Raw genomic sequence first — 11,953 nt, forward strand, 5'->3', positions numbered from 1 at the left:
TGAAGGATCATGTGACACTTAAGACTGGAGGAATGATGCTAAAAAATTCAACTTTGTATCACAGGAATAAAAATTCAATTTTAAAACTTATTTAAATAGTTTTTAAATTGTAATATTTCACATTGTCATGTTGGTTTTAACATATTTTTACAGTATTCTTTCTCTCAATTTTATTAAAAATAATGTAATCTTGGTGAGCATAAAAGGTACTTCTTTTATAAACAAAAAAATATAAAACGTTTTAACAGTAGTGTGCAGGACCTTAGAGCAAATTTAGGAAGTGATGACGAAAAACAGATTTGTGATAAAGCAGAAGCAGAATCAACACTCTCCAAGGCCATAAAATGAGACTGGCGAGCTGACTAGACTAGACACTGAATATCGCATAATTTAGAAAAGGCCTCTCCAATGTTGTCAACTTTAGGCAGTTAACCCGATACAAATGAAAGTGCTGGTATGTATGGTATGGTAACCCATACTCAGAGTCTGCATTTAACCCATCCAAGTTAGTGCTCTTACATACGGAGCAGTGGGCATTCATTTACTGTGGTGCCCTGGGAGCGATTGGGAGTTAGGTGTCTTGCTCAAGGGCACATCAGTTGCGGGTATTTGAGTATTGAGGGTAGAAAAGAGTTATTCATTCACTCCCCCACCTACATTTTTTTGTGACAAGACATAGAGCTAAAACAGACTCCCCTTTGAGGCCTTTTGACTTCTTCCTTGAACACAAGACAGAAATTTTCATTAATCCAGTCTATAAATCAGTGCTTCTCAACTGGTTTTGCCATGGGACCCACATCTTCCTATGGTCCTTAAGTCACAATAACATCGCAGTCCCAAACTAGTTTTAGTTGTTAATACATAGTAAAACTAATCAGTTGGTATGAGCAACTACAGTCATTTAAAAATATACAAAATAACACAGCATTTTGAGGTTACAGAGTGAAGGTAGATGAGCAATTATTATGTCAGATATCAAATAAAAATTGATTCATTTTCAGGTAGACTGTCTAAAGCTTCAATGCCATCAATTATCAGTTGGAAACAGGCACATCAACCTCTGTGATGTGTGGCAGCTCAAGATATCTCAGGAGAACGATCAAGCAGACTCGAGGCAGTGTAATACCATAACATTATCCCATTTACTAAGGAAGATGGATCATATTTATACACACACAATCAGGCAAATCACACCCAGGATGTGCTGAGCATCCAATCAGACTACTCAAAGATTAAACCTTGTATGGAATATTAAGAAATATAATCAAATGTATGTGTGTGTCTTAAGTTTGGAGGTCTAGTTCTTGTTTTGTCTAGGTGTGTCCACGATGTGCAAATAACATAACGGAAAGAAGTTGCTCAAGGGCAGTCTTACAAAAGTGCGTTCAAAAGATAAACGTAAATCTTATTAAAATGCTGCAAATAAGCTAAGATAGAAAATAAGTATAAGCATTTATATCCAATTATTGTACCTAACAGATGAAGTTTGTGAAAATCATAGAGAAAGGCCCAAAGGCATTGAGATATTTGCAGAATACAAGAAGAAAAAGAGAAGCAGCAGAAAAAGAAGAATCAATCTGAATATGAAAAAAATTCACATACCCCATAAAGACGACAGCTAAATACTGGTAAATTCACAATGCTAACAATGAAACGTACAGAAACTGCTCCTGATGAATAGAATGAACATCATACCTGCATGCATCTTCTTTCAGCTGAACACAATTGGACATATATTAAAAAACATCCTTGCTCTTCCAAGCTTTATAATAGTACCTTAAAATTAAGAAGCCCAAAAAAGTGCATCCTTCCAACATATGTAATGCATATGTCTTCAGGGGGTTAATAAAGTCCTTCTGAAGCAAAGCAATGAGTATTTGTAAGGAAAACATCCATATTTTATAGCTTCCGGTATAGCTCCCTGTGTATAGTTATAGCTTCCGGTAACGGACGTAAACGGGCCAAGTTCCAGCGGAAGAATGGATTCTGACCCGATGCAATAACTATTGAATATTTTAAAGAAAATATGTGATGTTCGACATGTTAATTCAAATGGATTTTTAATTAAATGTGATAATTCCCAAATGCTGGGCAAAACGTATCATATTCTCATTACAGAAATCATGACTAATATATATATATATTATATATACACTGCAAGAGCAAAATTATTATGAACTATGTGACTGAGAGGACAACATGTTAATTAAAGTGATGGAAGGAGAACATTTACATCCTGAAATATAGTATAAATATATGTTTATATAGTAATATAGTAAATATATGTCTAAATGTTCAATTTGTCGTCTTTCCATTGAGAATTTTGTTTTCCAAGTTAAGATAAGTTTAGTTTGCTGATTTTCTATAATATAGCTGAAGCCTCAGGACGAGATGGAGAATGAGACCGTGGTCTTAGCTCACAAAATTCTGAACATCTGGAAAAGATCTAGAGGGGAGAGGAGGGGAGTGAAAGGGGTCCTGACTGGAGATTGGAGTCGCAGGCTGAACTGGAGGAGAGGAGACAGAACAACAATGACAAAGCCAGGAAGAGTTGTGGGGAGACCCCGTCTAAGAACTAAGAAAAGTTTATATAATGTGTGTGCAGATTTTGCAGTTGCTTCATGAACCAACTCAGCTTTGTTTTTCCTGTTAAATAAAGTCTATTTTTTGACATCAAAACACTGAGTGTTTGTTCAAGTAGAGAAGACTAGTCTCTGGAGATTACTTTTCCCACAAGACATCACTCCAGATGTGACCAGGCCTCAAACTAATGACTAAAACATGTTAAATCACCAAAGAAACACAAGTAATACCTCCAGATTGTAGCTGAACTGATGAATTAATGTAAAGTTTCAATGCCACAAAGAAGACTTAATGCAGGTGGAGGGGGATAGATGGTTTGATCATGTTAGGTTTAAGAAATTGCAAACATTGATAGAATTTCATTCTGCATTTCATTCATCTCTTAAAAGTTACTCTTTATTTTCTTATAAAACATGATTGCCTATAAATACAATTATTAATTCATTTTAAACTGACCGGTTTACCTTATAGTGTACATCAGAAAACACTAATAAAAATGAGCATACATATAAATAAAAAATAGCATGTTTTTATTTTTTATTGATAATGACTTATGGCCGCATTTAGAGCAGAAATAAAAGCAAGGTAATATTTTTGCTGTCCCCCTGAAATTTAAGTTTTTATTTGTTTATTAATATTTAAATTAGCTTCTTTTTTTAATGCTAATTTTAGCTTTTTAGTACATTGGCCATTTTATTTGTTTTTTATTATTGCAGTTTAGATTTATTATTTATTTATTTACAATTTATAATTTTAGTGCCTCAAATTAAACTTAAATTAAACTAAATGTAAGTTTGAAATGTTGGCAAAATTAAAAATTTCAACTATTATATTTATTTTATTTTATTTCAGCGTTATTTTAATAAACAGACAAGTTTTTAAATAGTTTTCCTGAAACATAATTAAGGTCTGAATGGGTACAGGTCTGGGTTGCAATCATTTTGTCACATTATATTTTTATTCTCAAAGAATCACAAGATTAGAAAGAGCAAATGAAAAAGAAGTGTGACCATTAGTGAATATATAAACCGTTGACAGATGTTTAAATTAGAGGTCGACAGCATTTAACATCAAAAATTCCTGATAAATCCAAATGCATGACAAACCATCCTTATCAAATCAGATATCAATATCAGTACAACGGATATTGCATTATTTCAGTAAGCGACCAAACATTTTTCAAAAATAAATCTTGTTCATTCTAATGTAGATTTTTTATTGTAGAGAATGGAAAGATCCCAAAAACAGCCTAATTATTTCCGCTAAAATCCTACAGATTCAATTCAAGGAAGAATTCATCAGGAAGTGCTGGAGTGAGATGAATTACCCGACCACAGAGCACCCAGCACAAAGCTACAAAACCATGAAGACACCTGGAGACAGAGTCTGCTCTCCCTTAAGAAAACATGTATCTGAAAGCTTGCTATCAGTCTAGTCAAGGGCAGGTCATGCAGACTCTAGATAAAGATGGTATCCGAAAGCTGGGGTTGCTGACTTGTTGCCTCGGTGTCCTATCAGGCAATAACTCTGCAGGCAGAGTTTGTGCACAAAGGCACCTAATGGTTTAATGATCTACAGCAAAATAGAGCAAGCTTTGGTGAGAACTAAGCAAGTATTTAGATTCATATATCAAAAGTGATGACGCAATGACTCTGAAAACCATATTAAAGAGTTTTTAATATGTTCTTTCGATGATAAAAAAAGACCATTCGGCAGCTCGCCACTATTAAAAAGAAGCCAGAGGAAGAGATAATAAATCATTTACGAGCAAAAGAAGGATGGGCTAATAAAAACACTTAAATAGTTAAGTATTAAACAAATTGTAAGAAACTGCATAAAAATATGTTTTGTGGGAGATTGTTAGATGAACAGCTTAACAATAGAGTCTAATCTTTTGACACCTGGAACTCCTGACTCGAAAAGTTTCTTTAGAGGTGAAGAATAAATCAGTCTTTGCCTCTGTAGAAACTTCTCGAGTCAGGACATCCAGGAGTCAAAAGATTAGACTTTGTTTTAGTCAACAAAGCTGAGACGTCAGCGGACCATCTGAGAATCTCGCTCAAAACTCCCCTCTTTAATGACCATTGGGTTATCTTCTTTGGCCACTGGTCTATATTTTTTTAAAAGAAGACTGTGAATCAAAGCAGACACTGAATAACCAGGAAATCTTTCATCCTTTTTATTCACTTAATCTGTTAGTTAGTCAGATAAGCAAGAGCAAGTTCATTTGTGTTATGCACAAGACCACTGTGTGTGAGAGGTTTAGAGAGCTGACTATAGTGGTTTCAACTTCTTTGGATAAAAGCACACCCTCTCATATCCTTTAGTCAACACGTGATGTAAACTGTTGCTACTACAACTCAATTCACAAAGACTCATTGTACTTATGCAGATTAATATCTATAAGAAGATGCTCTTTTAGACAAGTAAGACATTGTCACTGCAGACATGGAAAATTTTCTCGTACTTTAACACTTTTCAGAAAATCAACTTTTTTCATTAGTCAGTGGAAACTTTTGTTCACGTCTGCAGAAAGAGCGAAAGGTTAACCCAAGTCAACAATATTGATATACCATTAATATACATGAACCTGAAAAGTAACTAATTAAAACAAACAAAGGTATATCTGATTATATGATGATGAACAGAAGGATATATGATTTCTGTATGATTAAAATGTGATTTATATATAGATATGACATGATGCTGTAATAAACTGATGACTACTTTACAATTTTTGTTTGCTGGCGTTTTCTTTATTTGATGTTAAATTTATCACGGGTTAGTAGTTCATACACTATGGCACATGTCAAAATGATTGATGGTGACCTTTGACCTACCACGCCCACTTCCCGACCGACAACCCACCCACGGCACCTTTGACCTTGTGTATCCTCCAGGGAGCGATATAACCTTTGAGGTTGCATATTTGAAATACCGCTGATGGCCTATGACCTGTGGTTGTTTTCGGTAGTGGTCAAAATGAAAGAATGATTGTTTTGAACTTTGGCGTGATTTCAGGGGCTACATCTGCAGACCACGAGGGACTTCCACATTCTATAGCAAGACTCTCTCTCTCTCTCTCTCTCTCTCTCTCTCTCTCTCTCTCTCTCTCTCGCTCTCTCGCTCTCTCGCTCTCTCGCTCTCTCGCTCTCTCTCTGAGACGCACGCACGCACGCACACACAGTAATTGGTTCTATAAAAGGAACTTATCTCTTATAAATTAATTGATTATAAATACAATATAATACACAATGAGTAATAACATATGTTACTAAAATTATTTGAACACACAGTTTTAGCTAAATATAATAAAATAAATAAATATAAAAATAACTTACATTTTCAGAGAGTTGAAGAAGATTCACACTCAGATTTTGCAGAGTGTTAAAACCCTACAAGGTTTTTTTTGTTGATATTGTGGGATTTGACACATACGACTGCCTCTAGAGCAAGACATTGGTGAAGCGTTTTACATTATTGTACTATAAGCTCCCTCCACTGGAGTTTAGTCGCTTGATGGCTGACACTTGTTTACCCCAAATGCAAATGTCACGTCAAAATCAAACATAACCCATTATAAATCACTGCGTGAACAACAATGTGTATTTTGTCTCGCTTCTGTTCCAATGTGAATGCTCTCAATCATTGATATGGGCAGAGACAAAACATGTGCTGCTCACGCTCTGCTGACGTTTGCCATGAGAAACCGTTTAAACCACAGACTTTAGGGGCTTTGGCTAACCGTTAAAAGTATGATCATCACACTGCAACATTCAATTGTGCGTTTGCATTGCCGCAGATCCGGAGAGAGCAGCTGCTGTGACAAAAAGTGTCATTGAAGCATTAATTTAAAAGATTTATTCACAAACACTGATTCATCCAATAATGAAGGAAGTCTTTAAGACATTGAAATGATTATTATTTTTTGTTCAAATTAATGTCTATTTTTTTAAATAGACAAAAGTAATGAACATTTTATCAGAACCTCTAGTTTGCATGTTATTTTGTGTAATTGTCCAACATGTTTTTCTTTTCTTTTTTTTGATTCTCAATTTCTCCACAATGATGCAGCTCTATTTGGCGCATTTGATTGTTTTGTAAAAGAGGAATGTAATGGAGAATTTGCAAAGAAACTGTTGTTGTAAGCAGCTGCTGTAGATCTGACATCAGCGGCATCGCAAACCGTAAGTAAACCATAATGCTTTGTGTACAAGTGATGGTTTTATATGAATGTTTTCACAACACATGCTACAGCGATGGGGCGTTGATCCTATGCCATGACATTAGCCAATCATAACAGTGGCCGTTTACTGACAAGCCTTAACTGAGGGGTTGAAGATACTATTTTTTCCACATATATGTTTTTTTGTGTTGTGTGTGTGGACACATTCGCTTTAACATTGCTGCAATCGAATGCACATTGCACACGTTCATGGCTCATTCTGAATCAGACATTAAGATCAGTGGTTCAGTGAGAGAGCAAATCATTTGGGCCGATTCACTGTGTAAGTGTGTTAATTAAAATGATTCTGATGCAGTGTTTTTGACTCAGAATAATTTGGAAATAAGTTTAACCGATTCATTAAAGGAAAAGCACCAGTTGAGCGAGGCGTTCACACTGTATTTTTGGATGATATATTATGTTGCAGAGGAAATACCACAAAACCATTACTCACTGTGAGAGTAAAAACTTGCTCTCAATTCTCAGTTAAGTGGAAAAGTACCGGCTGTGTGTATAGTGAATATAAATGTTCTCCCTCCCTGCTCCTTATGTATGATGGAGACGTTGGGAATTTTTGAACATTCCTTACCATCCAGCTAATGATCTAGGTTATATGACAAATAATTTAACTCATACATTTTGGAAAAGACATTTATATATTCTAAGGAGTGTATTCAGGGAGTGTCTGTGTTTGGTATCACCTGCCATCAAATTTATATTAAAGAAAGTTGAGATGCAAAACGATTCTTATTTAGTGTCTTTGCTCTGAGTTTGACCTTGTTTTAGTGTTTGCATACCTCCATTCTCCAGGTCTTGCAGTGGCCACAGCACTGAGTAAGCAATCTGTTGCGGCGCGTAGAACAGAGGAGCCATACAGCAGGTCGGTTGAGAAGAGTGCTGAACCCGAGATCCGAATTCATCCATGATGTACCACACGGGCACCTTTTCTTCTGCAGACTGCCACAGCATCAACATCAAATCATAATTCAGCAGCAACATCATATCTCAGAACGCACACTAATAGATTAAAGGGATAGTTCACCCCCAAATTAAAATTCTGTCATTAATTACTCATCCCCATGTAGTTCAAAACCTGTAAAACCTTTTTTCATCTTCAAAACACAAATGAAGATATTTTTGAATGAAATTTCAAATTTCAAGGTCCAGAAAGGTAGTGAAGAGATCATTAAAATAGTCCATGTGACTACAGTTCAACCTTAATGGTATGAAGCAGCGAGAATACTTTTTGTGTGCAAAAAACAAACAAAAATAATGACTTTATTCAACGTTCTCTTTTCTTCCCTGTTACTCTCTGACCCACTATTGGATGATCCCATGATCACATGCATGCGTTGTGGTGCTTACGTGAATCACGTAGGAGACTGGCATGATAGTGAAGAGATAATGAATAAAGTCATTGTTTTTGCTCACAAAAAGTATTCCTGTCGCTTCATAACATTATACACTATGGCTGAACCACTATGGACTATTTTAACGATGTCTTTCCTACCTTTTTGAGCCTTGAAAGTTTCAATTCCTTTGCAGTCTATGCTAGGGTCAGAAATCTCTCGGATTTCATCAGAAATATCTTGTGTTTCAAAGATAAATGAAGGTCTTATGGGTTTGAAACGACATGAATTCAGAAACCCTTGTTCACCAGCATTATGTCGACAAATGAGTTAAAATTACACTTATGATAGATTGATTAAAAAGCAGGCCTATATTGGAGACAACAGACTATATAGATCTGGCTATATGAGACTAAAGTTTGAATGAAACCCTTTTTTTTGCATGACACATGGACATTCCAGTCCTTAATAGCTCTCTCTGCATTATCCTGAATATAAGGACTGTCGCATCCTTTTGATTTTCCCAGTGTCGTGCAGGCCCCAAAAGGCCCGAAAGTGAACTTGAATTCTTCTGATAAATTCTCCTAAATGATTTAAGTGTAACAAATGGGTCAGATAAAATGTAATTGCTTAGGGATGATCTTCTTAAACGACTCCAGAAAGACCACGCCAGGCAAATCCAAAAAGCATGCAAGGACCTACCCTCCCAGAGTGGGAGAGACTGGCAGGGCAAGCAGATGATAAGATTAATCAAACAAATGAAGAGATGGAATAAAAGTTATTAATAAATGTTAGAAGATTTATGTTAGAAAGCCAATTTGAATGTCTGAATTGTGAAATATTCCATTTGCAAGAGAAGTTTGAATTTCTTGAAATATAGTATGATTAAATCTTGCCTCGCAACAAAGTTTAAATTCTATATGTGATTGTGTTTTTCTATTTTTCTTGTTTAGAAGTGTTAATGAGCTGAGCCTGTTTCTAACGGTTTGCTCTGGTGTTAAACCCAGGGCTATGGGGTGCCTGAAAAAGGGGAAGGTCAAAAGTCATCTTTATGAAGTGAGATGTGGTTTTAACAGAGGTTAAGCCCTCAACTGTCTGCTGCAAAGAAAGATAAAATAAATGTGTGTGCTTTTAGGAAAATTATTATAATTACTATAGTCCATGTCCAGAATTGCTATATTATAAATGACATCCCTAGCTTCTTGATTCCTCGCCCCATAATATGTACAAGTATAAAAGCTTTGGTCTCTGTTTTTCAGGGTTGTACACACTGTTCTGTAATTTTTGCCTTTTTTTATTATTGTCTTTGTATTACTCTGAAACCTTTTTGAGTAAAACGAAACCATTCTTTGGTCCCAAGTCCTTTATATAATTACATTTACATTCCTACCTAGGAAGTCGGGTAAGGTGTTGTTTTTTTTTGGTTACGTTGCAAGCTGTTCATACATTGGCAATGAAAAGGTAATTAATGCATAAATATTCTTACATATAGAACCTTTAATACAAATGTCTCCTTCTCTTACCCCTTGGGAAAGCTGATAGGTTTGGTTGTATTGCCACATGTTGTCCAGCACCAGATCCACAATGTCTGGATCAGGAGCCTCTCCGTGGAAAGGCAGACCCATCAGACTGGCCATACGGATCAGCAGTCCGGGAATCTCCAGCAGCTGCTGCCGGGCGCTTTCCACCCTATACGTCCAGGCGTGATCTACGAGAAATACACTGCAACCCAAAAGAGAGAAAACTTTTTCAAAATCAACAAAACCAAGCATTGTTGCTAAGGTTCAAACAGTAGAGCAGAGCGCTAGCAATGGCAAGGTTGTGGGTTTGATTCCCCGGAAAGCATGATCAGAATAAAAGTTAATAAATTAATTAAATAATAAATAACTTTGAATTGTTTTTGGGGTGTTATTGCATTTCACATTTATGCATCTGGTAATGTGACTTGCTTGTATGGTATTAAATATATATATAGCTTTAATACCATACAAGCAAGTCACATTACCAAATGCATAAATGTGAAATGCAATAACACCCCAAAATTCAAAGTTAAAAAAAAATTCACCCCAATTCAAAGCCTTCATGACACAAATAAGCAATAAGTCGGCACAAGAAAAACCTCACGAAACCTCAACCATGTAATACCATGTTTTTAAGGTTATGTGCCATGATAATACAATATTTTTTGGACAATTTTTTGTACTAGTGGCACATAATATCTAAGACACGTACCAAGGTAATATCCTGTTTTTATATACCATGGTAATATCTCAAATATTATTACTATACAAAAAAATATATGAACATGTTAATCATTTAGCATCATGGGACATATCAACGTTCGATCTGTTTTTTGTTTTTTTTTGTAGTCACACAACATGGTGATTAAAAATATACTTTTTACTGTCATTTCTGAAAGTGTTTGTACCTTTTGCCTCCATCCATTGAACATTGTTAAATGAATCGTTGTGGTACAAATGTCCTAAAAAAAACTTGACATCTGACACAATACACCTGTTACTAACCAGTTAAATCTTCTATTTTTGTGTGCATATTTATAGATTTAGACGACTAGAAAATTGCTTCTTGCCCCGTGGCAAGAAACTCATCTTGACTGAATAAAGAGCCTGTTTCCATCTCTAAGACACCTGCTTCTGATGAACTTTCTCTTTCCTGTGTGGGTGGTGACACCTGCCACTATGTTGGGTATATGGTGACTAATGATAGTCTTGCTAACACGGGAGAGAGAATGATAGGGGAGGAGTAGCCGGTAACATAACCGAGAGCCCAAGAAATATATTTCTAATATATCTTCGCCAATGACTCACTGCTGCCCTCACCTGGTGGGATCAGCAGCCTGCAGGCCGCTCTCTTTGGTCACAATCACTTTATAAACCATCTCAGCTCCAGGATTGGCTCTGCGTATATTGTCCTCATCTTCATCTTCCCCTTCTTCCACCTGCATAATCCCAAATACTTCACCTGCATCAAACACCTAAAAGAGAAAGAAAATCTATGAATTAACCTCCCCATACTAGTTCAATCAATATGTGTAGGTACTGGGTTTTATGGGACATTAAGACTATTATTTAAAATGAAATACAACTATTTATGAACTATTTGCAGTTTAATAAACATAAAATGACTTCCCACTGTCAAACCGGCACACATTCACAGCAGTGATAGTTTTGTATTTTACCTCATTGGCAAGTTTTAAATACAAACTCTTCCAGTAAAGCGGAGGGATTCTTGCCGCCTTTAAAGCGGGATTATGCAGAGAAATGAAGAGTTGATACTCTTCATCATCCTCTTCGTTCACATTACCGTTCTGCATTTTTGCTAGTTTTGTTTCTGACAACTCACATGTGTGCACTGTGCAGCGGTGCATTGTGGGTAACAAGTTTAAAGGGCCAGAGCGTCGTATGACAAACAAGAGTCCGAGCAGTCCAAAAAAGAGGGACACGCAATATAATTTTTTTAATCCTTTCAATTTTTACTTTGAATTAACTGTATAATGTTGAGTTCATTATTATATAGATACTTAGTAGATAAATCAATTTATTAGTGAAGTTAAAATTAATTTGATTTCATCGTACGTGTAGATGTTTCCAGTAATGTAAATAAATAAATAAAAATAATCGGCCAAGCAACAAGACCAACACAGCATTATTATTATTAAAAATGAATTCCAAGTTACTTTTAAGCTGCGATTTAACATATATCTAATTCAACCGGTTTTGTTCTTTACAACTATATTAATTTTATCTATAAAATATGCTCAAAATTGATAGTAAAA

At 35.6% G+C, this 11,953-nt stretch overlaps 1 protein-coding gene across 1 annotated transcript in view; it reads right to left on the reverse strand.

The window, feature by feature from the left end:
• Window positions 1-11,558, reverse strand: part of ttll12 (tubulin tyrosine ligase-like family, member 12) — a 35,062-nt gene extending 23,504 nt beyond the window's left edge. The window contains exons 1-4 of the mRNA XM_067428536.1: window positions 11,357-11,558; window positions 10,998-11,152; window positions 9,681-9,879; window positions 7,606-7,765 (exon numbers count right to left, since the gene is read on the reverse strand). Of these exons, the coding sequence (XP_067284637.1) occupies window positions 7,606-7,765; window positions 9,681-9,879; window positions 10,998-11,152; window positions 11,357-11,545 (703 nt within the window). The 5' untranslated portion in view covers window positions 11,546-11,558. The remainder of the gene's footprint in view (window positions 1-7,605; window positions 7,766-9,680; window positions 9,880-10,997; window positions 11,153-11,356) is intronic.
• Window positions 11,559-11,953: the final 395 nt, after the last annotated feature.

This window comes from Pseudorasbora parva, chromosome 20 (assembly GCF_024679245.1).
Source record: "Pseudorasbora parva isolate DD20220531a chromosome 20, ASM2467924v1, whole genome shotgun sequence".
Taxonomy (NCBI): domain Eukaryota; kingdom Metazoa; phylum Chordata; class Actinopteri; order Cypriniformes; family Gobionidae; genus Pseudorasbora; species Pseudorasbora parva.